At 38.5% G+C, this 23518-nt stretch overlaps 1 protein-coding gene across 1 annotated transcript in view; it reads left to right on the top strand.

Annotated features, from left to right (window-relative positions):
- Nucleotides 1-23518, top strand: part of PLPP1 (phospholipid phosphatase 1) — a 61650-nt gene that overhangs the window by 33611 nt on the left and 4521 nt on the right. Inside the window, exon 4 of the mRNA XM_068176084.1 lies at nt 13168-13225. Within this exon, the coding sequence (XP_068032185.1) occupies nt 13168-13225 (58 nt within the window). The remainder of the gene's footprint in view (nt 1-13167; nt 13226-23518) is intronic.

Here is a 23518-nt window from a genome sequence, read left to right as displayed (position 1 = left end):
TGGCACACCTAGTACCATCTACTTTCATTTGCATAGATTAAATAGGTAGGTAGAAATGTAAAAGAAGAATGAAAACAGGACAGTCATAGTGTTGCATGTAAAATCATGTTCTGAATTGAACTTATTATTCCTCTATAGTAGTAAAACTTGAGGTTGCATTTGAATATTTTTACAGGTTCATGCTTGATTGTACAGTCAAAAAGATAAATCTAATATTTTATTATTTCATTGAAACAATGAGAACAGTGTAAAAATCCCTTGTGTGCTTCCATTATTCATATTGTATTTTGTGATTGGCTATCTCCTCCCTTCTCATTTTTTCTTACATTTTTTTACTAATCAAAAGTATAAAATTTCAGTATGGAGCATCCCCGGGTAGATTAGACTCCTTTTTCTAAAATAGTGTTAAGTGTGTGTGTGTTGAACAGATGGGTGTAAGATGGAAGCTTCTAAAGTATACTTTGGAAATGGTACAGAACTTAGGTAATCAATCTATGCCTCCATTTCCTCCTTAACAGTAAAACTGGAAAAAGAAACATTTGAAGTAGTTGATTTTTTCCCACATGAAGATTAAGGAATAAGCTGTAGCTGTGTAAGTTCTTTATAGTGCTGGGATGTGTACGTTTGGTTCAGAGTGGGTTCAAAACACCACTTGCAGGAACTTCTGGAAGACTAACCTCAAGAAAACAACCTGTGTTTCTGGAAGCGCGTAAGTTTTATAGTTGGAGGCTGAGAATGTTTTAGGCAAATAGATCGCATATTATGTTCCAGTACTGTTTCATGTAAATCTGATGATTCCAACTCTTTGCATATGTCTACTATGTTATAACATGGGGGCATGAGAAACAGTAATTAATTTTTATTTTCCAGTGGTAATAAGTGTTACAATACATGCTTGCCCTGTCAGGAATATAAACCAATGAATTTAGGATTGGTTGTCTGAAAGAGTAAAGTGCCCGTGAGTTACGGTTAGTTTCAGTAAGGTTTCTGTGAGAAATGAGCCTCACTCTTTAAATAATTTTTAAAGGTCTAATAAGGGATAAAAGGGACACTAAACAGTGCTGGGTGCATAACTGTAGCTAGAGGCACACCAGTTAATTGTAACAACTCTTCTTATATACCTGTCCCATTGTATTGGTCAAATACATATTCATAAAAATGATACATATTCAAATATTTCTTTGAACTTATTTACATGTTCTGGGAATTCTTTAGCTTGTTCAACCCTTGACTTGTTTTTTAGAGTACGTGCAGTAATGTGTATTGTCTTTTTGAGAGTCATGTGTCACTTCCTCACCATGGCCTCCATTTCATGTTTTCAGCAGGCAACAGTTATTGATAGTCAAATGGTCAGTGGCAGAAATCCTTATCACATCCATTCCTTGAATGTTACCTGACCATGCAGGCAGTTTTAGTTATTTCACAAGTACTTTCAATCAACATTAGCTATTTTACAAATATATCTGAATTATTCTCATTATTGTCAGTTAGTTACAAAAATAGAAGCCTTAGTTATTTCACAGCTGCAGCTACTTCTGTAAAAGTTAACATTTTGTGAAAGCTAAAACTATAATATATGTTCATCATACTGTTCACAAACTAAAATATCATCTATAAATGATGTTCTGAGAATACAAGCTACAAAGGGGCCAGAGCATTGGCCAAAACTGACAAATTATACTATATCAAAAGCAGTTAAATGTGATTACAAACTGTACTATATCAAAGTCGTTAATAATAATTTGCAAAGCCAATACATAATAGCAAAAGCCACTTCTACTGCTTCATTATTTAACTAACTACTTCATTAGTTATAACATTTTCACTTTTCTAACCTGAGGTTAATAAAACTGTTTTTGCGGACTGCAGCATCTTGTTTGCTATGCATCATGCTGAAAGCAGTCCTTTTCAGGTTTAAAGACCTTAGGCTCTTCTTGACAACTTTTATGGTATGTGCACACTTTGCTTTGCTGAGCCAGCAGCAGTAATCAGAGGATCACACGGTGTGCTTAGTAAATCTGGTTCATATTTGTTGAAAGATGTATGTAAGAGTGGGCACATATACATCCAAGTTTGTAGCACTTAAAGATCTCTAAAATACACATGACAATCACTGGTTATATAAAAAAAGTCTAGTTAAATATTAACATGTGCTTTTTTCTGTGCCTCTTTGTAAGGCAATCCATTCCTCAGGCAGTGTTTGGCATTTAATTTAAGCTAGACACAGAAGCTTGCAATGAGCTACTGCATGGCACTTTCCTGGGGTGAATGACTTGTATAGAAGTGCCATCTCAAGCTTTTATGGGGATGTTGCTAGGTTTGGTGTCAGCTGGTTTGTGTAGAGCCTTGTAGTATTCCCTCTAAATAAATATTAAGAGCAGTAACTCAATAAAGATACCTGACCTGGCTTGTTTTAATTACAGAAAATTAAATTTGATACAGAAGCACAAGTTTTAGTGTCTACAAATGGAGAGAGATCAAAGTCATGGTGTTGTGTTGTCACTGGTGCTTGCAATTAGCATGTCACTTTTAGTGTACTGGTATATACTTTAGTGCTGCTGAATTGCCTTTGGGGTACTTTCCTTAGCACCTATAAAGATAATGACTAGTCAGTTGGCCGTTTCCCCTTTCAAATAGGCAAAGCAGGGCTCGGTAAAATAGGTAGGTGTGCCAGGCTATAACCCTGATAAAGTGATGGTGTGAGTGAGCAGTGTTTACTAATGTCTTTGGCTTCTGCAACTTCCATTTTTACTCCACTTCCTTTTCTTTTGGCTTCCCACTGCATTCCTTTGCCTGGCCTTGAGTGGATTGGCAAAATACCCTGATTTCTCAAGGAGAAGTAGGTACATAGGACACATGATGTCTTCTCCCTTGGTTATTGTTAGTGAAGGCATATTTCCCAAACAGGTTGCCATATGTCCTGTTTGACAGTGAAAGCTATTTAAAAAAAAAACTTTATAAAATGTCAAAATGAAAAGGATTAAGTTATTCCAGAAAATAAATATGCTGGCTTCTCTTGTTTCTCCTAAAAGATCATTTTCTACCCTTTTGAGTTTATCTTTTGAGTTACCTTCCCCCCATTATTATAATATCCACATCATCTTGAAGACTCTGGAGATCTTGTTACAGTGGTTGGCAAGAATGGGTTAAATATTTCCTTAATGTGGAGGTAGTTGTGTTTTGACAAAGCCCTGTGAATATTCATGCATTTTTTTAACCATCTGAGGGACACGCTGGCTCCTTCACATGGCTTTTTAGGGGTATCTAGACAGCCTCATCATGGCATCATCTGCCTTCTTCAGCACCACTGGATGTGTGTCTCATGGATTCATGGGCTTGTCTCGCTTTTTACTAATCATGGTAAGATCTTCTGTGGCTGGATACTACCTCTCCTTGCTGAACTTTGCTACTAAGCATGAAGACCTGGGAGTCTGGAAAATATATTTCTGATTGCTGACCTTTTTTAATGCATTTGCATTTTGTTTTTATGCCTCTCCAGCTGTATCTTATGGTGAGTTAAAAGGAAAAGGGTCAACATATGGTTTAATTTCTTGAAACCTTCAATTCACTAACTTCTACTCTGAAGCTTATTTATTCAGCTCTCATTTAAGGTGTAGATTTGGAGGCCTTCCTGTCTCTTAAAATACCTGCTCTTGAGGTATTGCTGGCTTGTTTTGGTTCTTCTTTTGAGATGCAGATATGAGGGCTTTTTGTTACATTCATATATAAGATCTGGATATTATAAAAGCCAGATGTCCCCTTGTGATGGAATTTTACTGTCCTTTTGGACTGCAACTGAAAAATCTGGATTGAATATCAAACCTGGGTAATTGCTGAGTCCAGTTTTTGGGGTTTTTAAAAAATATAATAAAACTTAGGCTTCAAAAATGCAATTCCAAAACTTATTTCACATTTTGGAATTGATATGTTGATACTACTTCCATAACAATGCAATTTCAGTGTTGTACAAGGAGACAGTTCAGGTTTCTGTTTCTGAAAGTGGAGGCGGCAGTATTCATTAGGGCAAGAAGATGCATGTAGCAAACATCTCACCCCCAATTATTCTATGGCCTTTAAAATAGAGAAAGTGGGACAATTATACACACTTAGCAGGGATCTATACTCATCGCATAAACGAAGCAGCCTTTTTTATTCCAGGAGTGTAATGGGCTTAAGTATCCTGCTCTTAGACATGGAACAGCAGCAGATGGGAGGCTGTAAGCATAACACATTCTTCCTTAGTCAATACATCCAGGCAAACTGGATATGGGAAGTAAAAGTCCAGATATCTTCTAGTGAAGGATGTCAAAATGTCTAAACAGTCTTTGGGAAGACTAACCCTTTAAGCAAACAGTTTTAGGTATGATCGCAAGTTTCTAACTGAGCAGTTAAGTGTGTGCATGCAGTGCTTGTGTGCATACATACCTTGTTTTGCTTAAATTCTGTTTCTGAATACATAGCAGTAGGGCTGGTGATCTGCAAATGAGTACTGACAGTGGATGTACTTAAAGTGGTTGCTGTAATTATCTTCTCTAGTATATATTATAAGAATTTGTTGTTAAGGCCTTTTGTATCTGAAGTTTGAGTCATGTTAACCAATTTGGAGAACATGCTTTAATATTTCAGAGCTTTAGAATGAAGTTAGAACAAAATCATTATTTATTGTTCTCAAAAATCCTCCTTTTCCCTTAATGGGACAGGTGAATATGAAGGAGGAACAGAGCATGGTATGAATATTCAGAAAATGAACTGAATGCCAACATATTTACACAGATTGATAATGGCCTTCTCTTCTAATGATGCTAAATTTGGTTGCAGTTTGCAGTACAGTTTGTTGTATCTTGTTGCTTTAACACTGGTCAAACTAATTCTCCTCAGTACAAATTCTTGTACAGTGTAATATTTTTTCCCTATATATAATTGTCCTTCTTTATCTACCTGCTTAGCCTTTCTGAATTTACTACAAATTTTTCTTGAAAGCAGTACTTACTGCATTTTAGCTGAGCAGTGTAGGTTTGTCACATTAATGCAATAACTAACTTCTAGATATTTTTGCTAGATATTACTTTTTTAGCTCCTTTTGCTGAGTATGGATGTTGCAGTGGGACCTAAAAGTTCAGAATTCTGGGTTGGGAGCAATACTCCTGACAAAGCAGATCCAGAAATCTGTCCAGGAAGCTGCCCTTCCTAGATTTATTTGTCAGCTCACTAAGCACATGCATAGAAATTAAACCTTTGAACCTGAAGTGGTAAATATTACACCATATTGTAGAAGGCTGCTGCTTCAGAGACACTGTGCAGTCCGAGCTTTGTTGGCCCTCAAAAACATACTTGCACAGCTAGCAAGGATGTGTATGTGTGTGAAACACTTCCTTTGAAGTTAAACTTAAGTTCAGGTATTTGTAGCTCTCTAATTTCAGTCTGTCAGTTTTCTGTTTGTGGTAACAGATAATGCAGCTGTCAAGGTTCATAATTATAATTGTATTACTAATGTACAGACTCATATTACAACTCAGATGTCTAAAGGAAAAAATAGTTCCCTGCTTCAGTTGATGTATTGCTCCTATGCTGACTGTGCTCAAAACAAGCTGTGCATAGTCTGCCATTGCAAATTCAAAATGTGATCTTCAAAGGAAGTTTTTAGGAAATTAGAGCTGACTGTTTTGACGTTGATAATTTATTTCAACACAATTGCCAAAGTGGTGCCCTTTACCAATAATTTGTCAGGAATTTGTCAGCTTTCTTCATAGCTCCTTGTCTGGTTGTAGCCCTGCATGAGCTGTGAGTGCAGTTAATTCACTGGGCGGTTCCCAGAAGCAGGGCACCCCTGCCAGACAGCTGGTATGGGACTAACCCATATAATTTTGTTTGAAGTTCAACCAAACTTATGAAACTCCTATGTTGTTTGTTCTATGTATCCCTTCAAAACTGTAACTGTGTTAAAACAAAAAAATAACTACAAGCTCAAAAACAAACTTTGCAAAACTTCCAAGGCTTATGCTTTATTTACTTCTATTTAAATAAATGCTTTTGTTTTCCCATGTTGCATTAGATAGCAACTGGTTTACTCTGGAATTTTTAAACTTAAGTCAAGAATCTGAACATTCACTTGAAGTTAACCCATCTCTATTAAATAACCTGTCTGTCCCTCTCCTTATCTGTCTCTCTGCCTGTCAGTACTGGGAGGATTTCTACAGTGAAGTATTATTTTGCATTAAAATTACTTGGCTTTTATAAAATGTACCAATATTCTGTTTTGAAACTTCTTAAAGCTTTGTTGAAATCCAAACTGCATTTAATGATTCAAGCATAACTAAATGTATTACTTCTCATCTGGCAGTTTCCATCAGCATCATGAATCAGAAATTTGATGTGCCAGAGACTTACTATGTGTTTACTAGGGGCATACTGGTATGTTGTATATAGCACTGATTATTTCTTGTATGGAGCTTTCAGCCTGTGAAGTGCTCTACAGTACTGAAATTTCTATGTATAGGAGTTTTCATCAGAGGCTAATTTACTATTTTTCTCTTCTGAAATTGTACATGGAAAAAAATCCCACAAAAAACAACTGAAGCAGCTTGGATACCAAGGCATTTGTAAGGAATAGAAGTCCACACATGTACTACTATTCAGATAGTGCGGCTTTCTCCTTAAGCACTGCTTTCACCCTTATGCCATTACTATTCAAGATCTAAAGTGGCTGGTTTGGGAACACTTACAGACCCCGTGAAATTATTGATCACATTTGAGAAGTGGAGCTTAGTCAGGGCAACTACACATCATTTTACATGGAAGGAAAAATGAGCCCTGGTATTGAGTAAAAGCCTTTAAATATTTAAGCCTTAGAAGCTTCTAGGCTGGCAGTGGATGTTGAAATGGGGCTGTACTTGATCTGGGAGCAAAAGGAGCTGCCTTTGCAAAAGGACTAGTGGTAGGGAGAATTGAATCTGAAAAGTGAACATGCTCTAATCAAATGAGATGCAGTTCTGCAATCTGGATCTTGTTTCTGAGCTTACATCTCCTTTGCCTTTGTGTGAATTGGACCTTTTGAGTAGTGATAAGGTAACATTCATTTTCGTGACTGAAACTAGAACACTTCCCCCTTTAATGGTTTTCAGACAAAGCTGGGCTTGAAATCTGTTTCAGTAGCTTATCATGCTTAAGGTGATTTGAAATCAAAATATGTACCCGTGTTTGGTGCATCCTGAAAATTATTTGGGAGCTAGCTGTGACCAACCAAGCAGGTAGATGCAGCATCTTCTCATTCACAGAATTTCAATGGTTTGCAAAACTTAGATATAAGGTAACAGGAGGAAGAAGTCTTATAAGATAAAACTTGGGGTGTGTTTAACTGTATCAACCACATAGTACTGCAGGTACAGGTATCCCCTTAACAGTTCTCCCACTGCCTCCTTTCTTTTTCCCCTTTGAAGATTACAAGAATCTGCTGAAGGATGTTTTCTGCATACTTGTCAAGCACTTCTTACCCAAAGCAGTTCCTTAAAGAAGGAATAGCACATAAATTCCTGATTTAATAGAGATTCTAATTTTCTATCTTCATTCCCTTTATGTAAAATAACACTACTGCAAATCAAAAACATATTACGTGGGTAAGTTATGCAGACATAATAAATGTGATGCAGGTGTGATCTAGTGCATGTGAGAGCAAAGTACTAGTTTTTAGAAATGTTGGCTTGAGTACCCCTTGCAGCCATTTTCACTTTTAGTCTTTTCCTGAGCTGGAATTACTACGAAGAGAAGTAAACAAAGTCCTAATTTTTATTTTCTTCCCTATTGGAGGAGGCTACCTGGAAATGCAGTGGAAAGTTAAACTTTCATTTTGTGCAGTGTTGAGTTAAATGGAATGATAAAATCAGAACTGTTGAAAGATAACTTGTTTTTTTTTAATGGCTTTGCAATGTGTGTGAGGAAATTGCAGCATGGAATTTTGTTGCAAAAAAAAAGCTCAAAATGTACATGTTTTTGTGTGGCATGAATGACAGGATTTGGTAACTTCTTGCTCCCTTGCTAAAAAAAAAAAATTAGAAGTTCCATGGGCAGATTTACTGCTGCTTACTTTAAAAGGAAAAAAAACAGTATGAATTTTTATTTATTACCTGTTATTTTACAATCAAGTTTATTCTCCTGGTAGCTGCTGATATAAACTTCTACTGTCAGATGCAAAATAGATAGCTTAGGTAGTCCTTGCTCTGTTAGTTTATTCCATCCCTGTGTAATATTTTTGTTCAAATAAAATTTACAGAGTATCTGCATGCCTGAATGTATCATCAGTTAATTTCTTCAATTCCCAGAGAGTAAAGAAACAAACCCCCATCAAATCATGCCAGCAGAAGCTTTTAAGCAGCTTTGGAATCTGGTCAATCTAGCACTTAAGACAACCCTTGCAGTACTCTACTCCTGATTAAAACTACTTCATGTTGATGCTGAGCTTGAGGAAAAGTTGCTTTATACCCTTGTTTCTTGCAGAATCAGCAGTGTTTGTTTCAAAGGCTTGTCTTTAGGATAGTGGTTAGAAATTGGTAAATACCTCTCTCTTCTTAGAACCTGTTAGATTGGGTTTATGTCAGTAGGATAAACAGGGAAATTTAATTGTGTGTGATAGACTATAAAAGGAAGAAAGTGGGAAGTCTGCAAAAACATGGTCATGGTGTCAAATCATATGTATTACATGTCATTACATTACATTGGCAGTTTCCTCACTATCTGCCACTGCATAAAACAGAGCTGAGTGGATCCACCCTTCACCCCAGATATGATTATGGAATTGTGCAAGATACTTGCTATTAAATGTTAGGTCTCCTGTTGAAAAAACTGTCAATAAAATTTTCCAGATGAAGACTACTGAATTGGAAATACTCTGGCAGTGTTTTCCTATGTGTAAATGTATAGCTTTGTACTCAAGTGTGGGTATAATTACTGGCAGACCAGGAAGAAAGTGGAGAAATTGGGGACATGCGGTTATGAGTAGTTCCTGATATTGTTCAGTAGGTGAACTGCTTTTGTATTTATTTCAACTTTTCTTTGCAGTAATGACAAAAGTGCTTAATTTCAGAGTCCTCAAAACTCCCAGGCCACACTGATCTTGTAAGTTGTAGTGGTGCAAGTCCAGCACATGAGGAAACAGTGGATCTTGGGAGAACAAGTTGATTGTTGAATGCAGAGAAAATTGACTTTAAGGAATGTGGTGTTTAAGTGTAGAACTAGGACTTTAAATCATGGCACTGAAATACTAGGAATATTTCACTGACAAGCATGTGGCTGGCTTGTCACAAGCACTGGCTTACTCAACACAGGCATGCTGAGCTGCAGCACTCTGGCATTTACTCCCTTCCAGATCATGGAATGGGTAACACAAATGTCAGTGGAAGCTTTGCGTCAGACTGGGAGAATCCAGGGAACTTGAAGATGGAAAGGACATGCTGGCTAATCCAGCTGGGTGTATTTATTTGCTTTGATATGGGAGTGTGAATAATGTTTTGCTGAGCCTTCTGTTTTTCTCCAAGGGTTCATTTCATAATTCTGTAGTTACATAGGAAGATTTCCTTATCATTCACCTCTGACAGGTTTATTGAAGCACCACAGGATGCCCTTTCTTGTGGAATATATCTTTCTACTGTCATTTACTTTAGTTTCTCACCATTTAATGCTCCACTGTACCATATGTATATAGCTGTTATCTAGCCTTGTCTTTCCCAAGGCTGTTAATTTCCCTGTCAGATTCCTGCATTTGTCTTAAAGCTTCTGTGCATTCAGGAGTTCATGCAAAGATATTAAATGAAGACAAGACATCAAGCGTGTTTACTGAGTTCCAGTGTGCAGTAATTCACTTAAGAAGCCATGTACTTTACAAAATAATGCCAAACAGAACTTACTACTTAAAACATGCATTTTCTTGTAAGTCACAGTCCAAGAAAAATTATCCTTTTATGTGCTGTATACTATGTTCAATTTTTTACTAATTGAAGAAACATAACCTGTTGAGCTGGCTCTGCTCCCTGGGCTAAGCTGGCCTTGTGCGTGGAAAGTTATAGAAGGTTGTCAGTGTCAAGTTCTCCAAGGCAATCTCTCTTAGTCTTGCTTATCTGGGCTTAGAAATCCTGGCTAAAATAACGAAGTCATTCAGCTGATATGCTTCTTGTAGGAATTGTTTGTACTTGGATTATTTTTCCAGGTATTCTTTAAAAATGCAGACATTCAGTAATGAGCCATAGTGATAAATTGTAGTCAATCTTATGGTAACCTTTTTAAGAACTACTGTGTCTTTACTTCTTTTATTGTCTTTATCTTTATTGGAAACCATGTGAAATTCATGACAAAGCTAAGTTTCAAGAAAGCAAAACAGCCCTAAAATTACCTTGTTTTAAGACCTTTTTATGATGTCCAGCTCTACTGTGTACATTGGAAACCAGGAGTATACTTTAAACCTCTACTGAGACCTGAAACTGGCTTTATGTTACTACTTTAAGGCATTCTTCTAACTTGGGAATAATATATTGTCCAAGTGGAAGTAATTAAAGCTTATGCTTTTTTCCTGTTAAAAATGAAGTGCTATTTCTGATGTAGGAAGAGATCTGTGAGGTAGGTATTGATGGAGTGAAAGACATGGACCTCTGAAAAACTTTTTTGATGTCAGAATTGGCCATTTTGGAAACAATCAGATCAAGACTACACTTGCCAGCTCTATTTCTGATACTTCAGTTTCACTGGATATTGTTCTAATACTATTTTGAAAAGGGTATTTTGAAATCTGATATGTGAATTCTGTTGGGACAGGTTAGCCTTCCTTTCACTGGTGAAAGTCAGGGATTTGGAGAGTTGACTATACCCTTTTACTGCTGGCTCATGGCAAACCAGTACTTGCAATAGGATCACAAAGAAGCCAAGTGTTTGGCTGGTCTGATAGATATGACATTCTCCAGGCTTTGGGAAGACATTATTTATGTGCTGATGACTTGTTGGGAAATTTTTCATTGTCAATATTAATGTTTTGAAAGGATTTTAAGATTTTTTTTTTAATGTTTGTTTTTTAAAGAGACAGCAGTATTGCCAAAGAAATTTCACTGGGATTGCACAATGTGCAAGTTGGATCAGTACTTGTCCCAGTTGTATTTCTGGCAATACTTCATGTGCTAAGCACAATATTTTCAGTCATGTACAGCATATTTATCTATGCCTGATAAGAATGTGTTCAAAGTTTATAATCTTCAACCTGGGACAAGGCATTCTTAATGTACCTTAGGCTAATACATTCCTGAAACAAAAAGGACCAGTAGTCAAGAACACTTTTAAAAGGGTATAGGAATTCCAAAATAAACTTAAAGAATGGTATTTTTTCCTTTTATCACTTACTAGTCTTCTAAATTCCTTCAGCTGGCAACAGGTTGCCTTCAATAATTGCAGGAAATATAACTTTATGGCCATTCTATTTTTATGGAATAGCCCCAGAGCTATTGGATAAAATACTGCCAATAGGAGCCAAGAATTCCTTATTCTGTACCTTCTGTAGAACAGCGTGCTTTGCATTCTCAGATGACATGTTTGAAGGACAGGGCTCTTCAAAATGCTTGTTGTCTTGGTTTTCATAGTGGACTCTTGCCCAGAAATATTAAGTGTTGAGTACAAGAGTGGAAAAGGGTTGTCTAGCTACAGTGTAATCTTAATGGTTTTGAACTTTAAACATCTGAAGCTAGTACACTGTCAAAGTTTTTCTTCTTAAGAAGCTAATTGGAAAATATCAGTTGGTGAAACAGAAGTCTTCTTATTTCAGACTGCTTATTTAGTGCCTCTGAAACCAAAAGCTACTGCCAGTGTTTTAAATCAACCATAAACCAGAAGCTCTAAAACCTCTGGAGTAAACCTATGTAGACTTTTTCTGACGCAGTTTCTAAACGTTATATGTGCCAACTAATTCAGGAAGTTTTGCAGTTTCACTTGTGTACAAGACAGTTTCATTGCCTTCTTTGTGGTATTTGAGCAGGGCATCTTTAACCTCATTATCTTGCTGCATGTCAGAGCTGCCTTTGTTACTCCTAGTCCAAAGAGTTTAAGTGTTTCCTTTGACCAGGAATTGCCTTGGCCTTGGGTTCTCTGCCTGGCAGAAGCACCAAAACAAGGGACCTGGTGGATATGGTAGAGGTCAGTCTGCAGAGCTATGAAACTTTATTAAGCTGGCCATGTTTTTGTATGCCAAACTGCTGCGGGGGGAGTGCTCTTGTTGTGTAGTTAAATTGCACGGAAGGCTGGCTGAAACCTGGCTGGTGGCCTGTGAAGCAGCACCATTACAAGGCTCTGTGCATAAAATGGAAAAAAGTAGTGCTAAGTACAGATCTTTCATCTCCCTGCTTAAGACTAAATTAGAAATGTCTTTCCATTTTGCCTTCTTTTCTTGAAAAGGTGGATGGTGTTTATTTTACATCCGTGGCTCCTCACAAAACCAGCTGTGCAGGGGAAGACCTGGCCAAAGGAATCCTGGATTGTCAGTGTCAACTGTCAGGTCCCTTCAGCCTGGACCTGGTAAAAGCCTTTGGGAGCTGAAGGCAATGTTGGCACTCTCAATTAAATCGCCAAGTACAAATCATTTCTACAAATATTAGATGAAGTGTCATCTTTTGCAGTTGACTGGCTAATAAACTGCATTCCTGCCTTTCTCCCTACCTTTCAATGATAAAATCATTGATGAGGGTCTGTGTGAATCATACATTTCACAGAGTTGTACAAATGTAATATAAACTACTAGATAGGAGTATTTAACTACTGCCTCTTGATGGCGACTAAATGCAAGTAATTGTTTTGGGGTGATTAATGTAATTTGTATTCATACATATACTGTAACTATAAGATAAGAAGTAATTATATTTAAAGTATTCTGGCATTTGTCAAGCTGAACTATTAAAGGACACTTGATTACTGTCTTTGAAGATGTGTTCCCTTGCTGTTCAAACTTCAGTCAAAAGTATAGTACTTACTGCCTGATGTGGAGATCAGCTTAACTCTGGAAGAGGATAACTGCTGAGTAGTGAAGTCTGTACTCTTTGAAGAGTAGTATGGACATGTTTGCATTTTACTTGTATAATATGGATTAGTATCACTGCAGACTGAATGTTGTAAAAGAAAATTGATGATTTCTGATCTTTTCTTTTCCAGACTATCATTTTATTCTGGCCATTCTTCATTCTCCATGTACTGCATGCTCTTCGTAGCAGTAAGTATGCTCTTTCCATCTAAGTGATAACAAAAGGTCTGCTAGCTACCCAGTACTGAATTCTTACTTGGCTGCTTTGCACAAGGGACACTGCTTTTGTAGGATGCTTGTGTAGTACAGTTAGACTTCTCAATAGGAGCTGTAAGGGAGGTGATACTGGGACAAGAAGTAGAATGATGTTCAATATGCCTAAGAATACTTAATACAGTACTTGGCTTGTGTGTCGTATCTAAAATGAACCCAGTGACAAGTGTGTAAGAAGATGCTACTTAAATTCAGTTATATTTAAAGTACTATAAACCTTATAAAACTTATAAGGCTTATAATACTTTTAAATTTATAAGCCTTATAAAAATCTATAATGAAACATGTCTGATTTAATGAGATGTGCAAAGCCTATTTTAAAATAAAGCAAACAAGACCCTTAAACACCGATCAAGTGTGGCTGGGCCCATAAGCACAAAACAGCAGATCAAATTGAATTTTCAAATTACTTTTCATTTTTCTGTATTTTTTAGGGACAGAGAGGGAACAGTGAGGAAAGAAAAGGGACAGGAAATATTAGTGATAAGATCAATTTAGAAATGCTTCATTTGGGGATTACTGTGTTTTAATTGAAATTGTCCTAGTCAATTACGACAAATTATCTTCAAATTACCTTAGGGTAAGGTTTATAACATGACTGATTTTGTTGTTTTCCCCCTGCTAAGTGATAACACAGAAGGCATTTACAATTTTATGGAATTTTGTTGTTAATGTAGTTGTGAAATTAAACTCTAGTCCTGGACATAAGTTGCTAACTAAATATGTACACTCCACGATTTTTACAGACCTCAGATTCAATTTGCTTTTTTTGTCTTTGTTACATTTTAATTTTTTCACTCTCTCATGACAATAGTGTAACATCCACTGTGAGTGAACCAATTGTTCAAACTAAACAAAAACCCCTACATCTACACACAGAAGGGGTGGCTCTTCAGTATGGTGTAGGTAGTTTTTAAGCTTTATTTTAAAATAAGGCTATCTCAGAAGCTTGATATTTGGTTTTGATCTGTCATGCAGGTTTTTTTCCATAGTACAGTGAAGCAATTACTGCTATACAGAGAGCACCCTAATACTGACTTGCCCCTCTGGGCTCAGTCTGACCCTTCTCATCCAACATCTTACATGGTTTTGTTAAACAACAAGATAATGTTGTTATCTTAAATCTCACAGAAGGACAAACCTGGAGATAAAAAAAACCTTGGTAGGTGTGTAGCAATATGTATTGTTTATAATTCATACTGACAGGATTACAGCTGTCATGGATCTGAAGCCGTCTGAGCTTTTACCTCTGTCCCATGTGTGTAAGGCATGTTCTGCTGCAGCCTGGGTAAACAGTGGTGGCTCAGAGGAATTCTCAACTCATTGATTGAAGGTAATGGGCCACATTAGATCATACAACTCTCTAGATGCCTACAAGACAGTAGAAGATGTCTTGAACAGCCTGGATTTGAAACCTTGTTTGGTTAACCTACTAGGCTTGGAAAAAATTCAGCCTTTGGCAAGAAAGTAAAGAGTTCTTTATTTTGAAGTTACTAACTTAATGTGGCTTGAATAATGCTTTCTGGAATGCCTGTGGCATATTCTTTTGAATCCATGCAAAAGAGCTTGTCTGGAAAGTTCTTGAAGAGGAAATGGTGAACCTTAGCTGTCTTGGGGCTTTCTGTGTATGAGTTTGATTCTTGGCAACCTCCCACATGGGCAGGGGGCAAGGCAGTGCAAATCAAACCCTTCCTATGCAAGCTACTTCAAAATACCATAAATCCTGTCCTTGTGTCTGTCCTGGTTCAGACACTTGCTGTACTCAGAGCTGTCCTTGTGTTCACCCAGTTATGTAGTAACTGCAAAACATGGCTTTGCTTAGTAGCATCCTTAAACTAGAGGGGTACAAATGCCTTTAACTCTTCTAAGATGACATTTGAACAGAAGTGATTCACTGGAGATCAGTTTGTTTTTCACTAATTAGTCAATGAGTTTCCAGAGCCCTGCCTGTTTCTGCACCCATTTTTTGTCTTTGGCTGAGCTATATTGCCCAGTAAAAACAAGAGGCTTTGTGGAGATTAGACTTCTACTTCCTTCTGTCTGATAGTAAGGTTATTCAACTAGAAACTGTTATGAGGCTGTTGTAGGGACATCTGGCTCCTGTGCAGTATGTTTTTGTCTTGCCGATTAACACAGCCTTAGTGCATACAAGAAACCAAATCGAGTTCAGATGTCTTCAAAAAGACAGCTAATGCAGGAAGGTGAGGAAAAGACACACACTTGTCTGTGTGGCAAGGTAGACTGCTGCTGCTGGCTTTAAGCCAAACCTGCAGCACTTGATGGCTTGTTCGTTTTCTGATCTCTGATGCTGGCTTCATCTGTGCCCTGCACACGTTCTGCAGCCACAGGCTGAGTCACCAGCAGGACAGGCTGATAGCATGTGGCATTACTCAGAGGCTGTGTTAATCATAACCAGACACTAGCATGCCGCTTTCTGGAGCGGCTGGAGGAGTCTGCTCTGTGTGTGTATGTGTACTGCAGAAAGCATGCTCTTAAAAGTTAGCTGCTGAATGCCTGTGCTGTGTCAGGTGAATCCATGACTCTGTAAAGAACCAGTCCTCAGAGGAGCATCTGAGGGAGCTGAGGGTTCAGCCTGGAGAAAAGGAGGCTCAGGGGTGACCTTACGACTCTTTACAACTGCCTGAAAGGAGGTTGTAGCCAGGTGGGGGTCCTAGGCAGCCAGCAATAGGACGAGAATAAATGACCTCAAGTTGTGCCAAGGGAGGTTTAGATTGAATATTGGGAAAATTTCTTCTTGGAAAGGGTTGTCAAATATTGGACAAGGTTACTTCCAGGGAAGTGGTGGAATTGCCATCCATGGAGGTAGTTAAAAGATGTGTGGATGTGATACCTGGGGACATAAATGAGTGGTGGACTTGGCAGTGCTGAGTTAACAGTTGAACTCAAATGATCTCAAGGCTCTTTTCCAACCTAAACAATTCTATGATTCTATGACATTTTTGACTTGGCAACCATTTGGATTTCTTCAAGAGTCTGAATTATGCTGAGGAGTATTCCTTTCTTCTGCTTACAGGAGATTGCCAAAATTATCTGAGTCCTTACTGTATGACTTTGCCAGTATCAGGAGAAAAAAACTGCAGTTTTGAACATAATCTTATGCTGCATGTCCCCATCTCATAGCAGGGGGCACGCATGGAAACACCACTCACTGTATTGGTCATCAAATTCTCTATCTTAACTCTTTGTTGTATGGAAATGTTAAATAGTTTATATTATCCATCTGTTTAAATAAGCAGCAGTATACATCATTTGTTGCTCTCACAGCACAGAGGTCATTGCACCTGTAAAAAAGCTGTTGAGTCTAGGTAGACAAATTTAAAGCTTGGGTTTTCAGCCCACTTCCAGGTTAAAGTTACAGTTTCTTATATTTCCTAACAAAAAATGAATGAAACCCCAGAAAAAAAACTGCTTGCAGACTGTCAGTCTAGAAAGCTATGGTGGAGAATGTATTTTGAGACTCATTTGGCAGAGCTATATGGGTTAGTTTGGATCCAAGCAGAGCTGTTATCTCCAGGATAAGAGCTTCTGCCGACAGCAGCTTTGTGTGCAAGCTACATGGAGTTTGACCGCAACAGTATGTGGGAATCCAGTGACCTAATAACAGGTGATGGATCCCAAATTATCTGTGTTGTCCTCTCCCCATGCAGCTCCTTTTTTTCATAATTAAACAGCTGGCATGGTCTCTCCTGTACCAAAACTATTTTATCCTGGTTTGGAGAATGGGGGAGCAAGTGCAGTGGAACACCTCTTCTACCAGTGTCCATGTGACCAAACTAGCACCTTGGCCCTAGAGGGGGAGATGTTGCAGGCAGTTTTTGCTTCAGCTTTTCAAGGTAAGTATGTTAAAAAAGTTATTTTAACTTAAAATGCTAAATGCATGCTGCCATTGGTAGTGAGAACAGTTGGCAGAAATGGGTGTGGCCCTGGGGATTATGTTTCTGTAACAGAATCAGTTTTGGCTGTAGCTGGCCTGGGCACTTCCCGGTCGGCACCTATCCCAGGATGAAGAATAGGGCTGCACAAACCTAGCCAAGAGGCACTGCTATTCTGGGGATGGCAACCTGTTTGTGCTGCTTAGACTTGGGACAAAAAGGGGTGATGAATCTTGCAGGATGTAACTTGAGTGGCTCTCCTACAAGTCGTTGGGAACATTGTATATATCCAAGGTCACATGGAATTATAGATGAGATCAGGAGGGTAAATGGTGTTTTAGTGCTGGGACTGACAGCCTTGTATTGCAGAGAGATCATAGGATAAACACAAGTGAAAATAGGCTTTAGGCTGCTTTTGGTACTCATGCTCCCAAATGTGCCAGTCAGCCTCTGCTCTCAAACTCTAATTTTAATTGTTTGTGTTGGGATGGGAGATTGAGTGAAACAGTACTCAAAATAGTCTGCCACATAGTATTTTAGGCATGTCTGTTTGCACAGCACCTATTTCTTCACTTTTGCAAATGCTTTTGACTAGAGCTACAGAGCTGCTTTTATTGTGTTCCTGCCCACATAAAAGTTGAGGACTAGTCTTCTATAACTAATGAAAAGACATGTGTTACTGAAAATGCTTTGTTTGGCTGTAGCTGTGCAGTATCAAGTACCTTACTTTCAGCAGATGAAAAAATAAAGGGTAACTGGTCATGCTGCAAGGCTCAAGTATGGAAGCACTTGTGCGTCTACCTGTATGTGTTCCTAGTATTCTTTTAATATTGCTATTTAGACTTTTTATGGTAAGCAAACAAAAACCCCTGATTTCTCTGTGGTTTGCTTGGAAGATAGGGCCAATAGTAATAATGCCAGTATTGTGAACTGGCTTCTCTAGGACTGAGCTGAAAGCAATACATTGCAGTGCTTTAGTTCTTCTAGTAAATGTTAAAATACTAACTTCAAGGGTTTTTTTTTCTATCAGAAAAGAGGTAAGTGTTGTATTTCAATTTGTAACAGAATAAAATGTTACTGTTTATCCTGCTCTAAGGTAAAAATTATGTCAACGTGAAATTATTTTGGCAATGTACAGCCAAATTGAAGCTGGAAGATTAAAACCCAAAAACCCATTGCCCACTGGACAAGTAGTATTTGTTTAGAACAGATATGATTATAGTGATGATATTGAATTGAAAGCTGAGCTGTTACTAGTAACAGGACTTTATGCCCATTGCTTAGGAGGCAGCTCTTGCACATCAATTGCCTTTGACAACAGGATGGAGCTATCTTAAAGAGCCGACTGGTACATAACTCTGTCTTTTCTCCCTAGTTCAGCCATTTCCCCCAGTTTAGTTCTCCCATAGATCAGTCCCTGTAGGGCTGTTCAGACATCAGAGCTGACACAGGGAAGACAGATACGGTCAGAGTAATAGGGATATACCGTCCCTTTGAACAGCAGCTCAGGCATAGCCACACACTGAAGGCACTGCAGACCTGTGTCCTTTTCCCTCACTGGAAGGGGAAGAACTAATTCTGAACTATTTTTTCATTCTTTTTTATTTTCTGCCCAATCAAAATAAAACTAAAGGATGTAAAATAATGAAGATTTATCTGGGATCATAAATATGTATTTATGAAAAGGAGGTGATTTCATTAAAAAGGCAAAATGTGTTGACAGGCATCAAAGTCTAAGTTGCCTTTTTTTTTTTATTCCTTTAATTTTTTTTTCTTTTGGAGAAGCCCAGCTCATGAGTGACTCATGAATTCTTCTATGGCTCTGTATTCCTTTTATAATACAGTTTTCTGTTTGGATGTGAGCCTGCTGTGTTTAAAAGTACATGGGAGATACATTATCCATATTTCTGGTTTGCAGGCAGTGTCTTGTTGGCTGATGACTATAGCTCTGTGTTTATTCATAGATGCAGTGCTTCCAGGTACAAAATAAGCTGCTGCACTTCCATGTAATATTTGCATAAATGTAAGATTGTATATGACACACATATTGTGGCTCTTTTGTGCTCAGAACTGCAATTTTTAAACTGTTTACTGGATTTCTTATATTTCCTTGAATTCCAGAGTTTGTACTAACTGAAATATGATGAACTACTCTTACACAAAGCTATTTGAGTAACAGCATTTATACAAACTAGCTTTTATTTGAAGGCATCTCTCAAGTTTCCCATAACAAGCAGAAAGGGAAGAGCTATTCTGCAAACATTTATAGATGTAGGAGAAAGCTTTGAAAAAATCTGAAGGGAGCCTTTCTCTCTGCTGTTGCCTAGTCTGAGCAGGGAAGAGGTCTGGATTGCTTAACAGGACTAGAACAGGGATGGCATATCACTTATATGTATCACTTATCACTGTGTATCTGTCTAAATGTTTAGTTTCAGTTGCTTTATAACATTATGCAAGAATCTAGCCTGAACTGTCTATTCTCTTGGAGGATCATATTTTAATACGGGCTTTTATTTTTTTTATCAGATGCAAACAGTCTGCTGCAAGTGTGTAGTACTGTGACTACTGCACTGTCCTCTCCTCAAGGAAAGGCCACAGTGTGTATTTACTGATGAAGGGTGAATAGTTACTTTGGCACTCCATGCATCTGCCCAGCTTCCTAATGGAAGACTTCACAGTCTTAGACGAGGGGGTGTTGTCTCTTGTAAGGATGTCCTTGGGATATCTGTAGAAATGAAATTTTCCTATTTTACAAATGTGCCTGGATTCTCAGCTGTTAATGCCTAATTCCAGGCCTCCTGAAAAGCTTTGCCCCTTCTTTTCATATTAGTTATGCAAAGGCTGTTTTTCTGAAGACTTCGAAACACTGGTGCCTCCTGTGCTTTCACTTCTTTCCACCCCTGCCTCATTAGCGAAACCACCTATCCACAGTAGCTCCATATCTACTCCCTCCACCTCTGAAATCCCAAAGCAAACCACATACTTGTGTACATGGACTTGAGTGTGCTTAAGCATTCCTAAATCAGAGCTTCTTGGTTTGGGAAGAACCCCTATGGTTTGTGGCTCTTGGGACTTTTTGGGTCAGCAGACTTGCTTTGAAGTATGAGCTTTCCTAACGGTAGCCAATAATGGATCCAAATACTAACTGTAACCACAGCAGTATTTTGTGCCTCCTAGAACAGCAATGCCATGGGGCTCTTCCGTACTGCTCAGGCAGATACTATAAACCAAAGACAGACATGACTAATAGTAAATGCTAAGTAAAGTAAATGCCATTTACTTGCTTACTTCTCAAACTTGTATCAACTACGAAGGTCTCTCAAAGTAGAGATTTATTTTAAAATAACTGACTTTCTGCACCTGTTTTGTCTCCAGAGTCTTCCTTAGACAAACTGAGAAGTGTTCTCATTTCTCTATGTCACAGGGGAATTTTCTCTCTTGGAAACTGTTTTCTCACTGTTCCGCTCTAAGTTAATGATGCTGTGAGTCCATTAGGGTTGGAGAGACAGAAATAAGAGTGAAAACAAGTGTAACTCTAAAGGGAAGGTGTGCCTTCTGTTCTTTAGGACAGGATCCCTGTAGGAAATGCAATTATTGGGTATCAGGAGAAAATCTATTTTTGAAAAGTATCCGAACAAATCAATTGGTACAAGTAGTACTGTTACTTGGTGGGGGAGCACCACCACAATCCCTCCCCTCTCCAGATTTCTTCCTTTTGACTTCCATTCTTGAACAAGTGCAGGAGGATTTCCCCATACCTTAATAGGCAAAGTTATTTTGCAGTGCAGAATTTCTGTATAATTGGATTTTGGAAAAAATAAGAGAAGGTATTGAATGAAAAATAACCAAGGAATTTTAGGTATTAAAACTAAATATCTGAAATATGATCTTGGTTGGTGTACTGAGTAGGTTTTGGTAGATATAAAAGAATTTTGTGCTGTTAAAGTGGAGAAGTATTATATTAGCTGTTAGGAAGTTTCCTTGTGAAGTCACATGGTTACACCTCCAGAAGTTCATCTAGGAAACACAAGTCACTGTACTTCCAAATTAGGTAGGCATGCATTTATGTAAATTAATACTGCTCTTGTGAAAGAGAGAATGCTAAAAAGCCATGCTAGAAATGTGGAGTAGCAAATAATTCTCCAGTTGCAGAGACCCTTCCATTCATGTCTGTGGCTTCTTGCAAGAAGCCACAAAGTAGCTGTGAGTTTCTCTTCATTGCTTGTATGTATTTTTAGAAATGAAGTACTAGACCATAGATTAAGAAGAAATTTGTGTTCAGGATGTGTGGCATAGAGGACATATTTTCATTATGGAGTAAACTAGTAGGGGTAAAAACCTGAAGATTATTTAATCCCATATCTTTGCACTTTAAAAGGAATGAACTATGCAAACACAAGAAGCAGCAGGATGGGGGAGTGGAGAGCCATAAAGCATAGCTAAATGACAACTGCTGAAGGAGCAGAATGCTCAGAACAGAGTGGAGGGAAGCCGGCATGGTGAAAATGCTGATAGGAGCGTGTCTCTACCACAGCAGCTTGGGATGCTCCTGCTGTGTTCATAGGCTCACAAATTTGTTCTCAGCAATATGTGAAATGGCTGGTAGGAGGCATTTCAGTAGTATTAGCCAGATGAGATTTCCTAAAGTTCCTGTGGTTCTAGAGATCACAAGTTTCACTTATACACTTACTCCTTTCTAGAAAAGAGGCTTGGGTGGGGAGACAGGGATTTGCTTCTTGTTTCTTTCTCTAAGGCCATCCTATGTCTTCAAAGAGGAGTAAAGGAACCTCAGGTATGCCATAAAGGATGTTTTGTAAATAGCATGAAGCCATGTTAGTCAACAGGGTCAAAATAGTAGCAAGAGTTAATGCAGCGTGGGGCTAGGACATCTCCATATTGTGCATGTAATGCTACATAAGGGCTAATACTATATAAAGGAAAGTTGGGAATATTTCCAGTATTAACCTTGATTTATGTTTAATGAATTATCGGCAAAAGCTCCTCCTCTCCTTGGCTGCTGTATTTTCCTGCATGGACCTGATGGCGTGTTGCAGGCAGACATGTTGCTGTTGTCCTTCTAAGAGCAAGTCACAGTAGCAGGAAGAAGCGTGACAGAGTAGCACAACTCTGAGCCTGTTAAAAGTAGCATCAGTTTGAAGTTACCTGTTTAAAAATAACATGGCATTTGCTATTGCAGCACCTGGTTAATAAGCAATTACTTTCAACTTAGCCAAAAAAAAAAAAAAAACAAAAAAAAAACCAAAAACAAACAACCCAAACCCAATTGTAAGCAGCTGCTGTTTCTGAAATTAAACACAGGAGTGATCAGTCAGCCTAACACTTACCTGTGGTATCATTTCTCACCCTTCTCACACCTAGTTTTAGAACACTGTAAATCTGTTTGTTAGTAAAAGGTGCAAGAAGGCCTTTGGCCACTTCCTGTACTGATAGAGGAGCTGATGGTGTGAAGAATCACCTAGAATTTTTAAAGTCTATAGCTAAGTGCTTGTGCTCTGCAGCTGATAGAACAGCTCCAGATCTTCTCTGTGATGGGAGATTACTCTCAAAGCACAGAAATCAAGCTTTCACATAGATGTCTGTCCTGATTTAGGGCAAATCTGGGAGAAAACCTCCATAAGGGCCCCCCCCAGAAAGCTCCTCCCCCCAGGGAAAAATTTCCTCAGAGAGAAGTGCAAAAAACCTGTTTATTTAACAGGCAAAGTATTCCCCAGCACACAAAATGAACAATACCAGATGACAAAACTCATTTGCTGCTCTGAAGATATGACAAATTCAGAAAGTCTCTCCTGTAGGTGATCTCTCTGTTATCAGGCCCTCTGGCACTGGGAAAGGCTGCTGCCCAGAACAGGCCCCCGTAGGCCACAAAGTGCAAGCTCTGGAGCAGGTTCGAACAGCTCCAAGAAAAGGGAAAGAGAAAATCAGTCCAGGGAAAACTCCACTGCCTCAGCTAGCTAAACTAACTAAAAGCAAAGGAGGGCTCTGTTCTGCTCCGTCAGTGCCCAGACAACACAGTCGCAGGGTCGAGTGTGGAGGAGTGAGTGCAGGCTGATAACAAACTCTGTGCTTCTTCTCCCTGCCTTCACTCTCAGAGCCGATCTTGAAGACACAGACTGTAGTATCCAGCATAAACAGAACACACAACTGGGGATACGAGCATCATAACGTCACCCTAGGACAATGTCAAATCCAAATTTCTTGTCTGATGCTTTGTCAAGCAGAAAGAATTTGAATACATGCTGCATAAGGGCAAAGACTGCTTTATTGATCATTCAGTGCACTGAGCTGGCATCCTTCC

This window comes from Anomalospiza imberbis, chromosome Z (assembly GCF_031753505.1).
Source record: "Anomalospiza imberbis isolate Cuckoo-Finch-1a 21T00152 chromosome Z, ASM3175350v1, whole genome shotgun sequence".
Lineage (NCBI taxonomy): Eukaryota > Metazoa > Chordata > Aves > Passeriformes > Viduidae > Anomalospiza > Anomalospiza imberbis.
The sequence above is the reverse complement of the archived record's forward strand: the minus strand, read 5'-3'. Positions and strand labels throughout refer to the sequence as shown.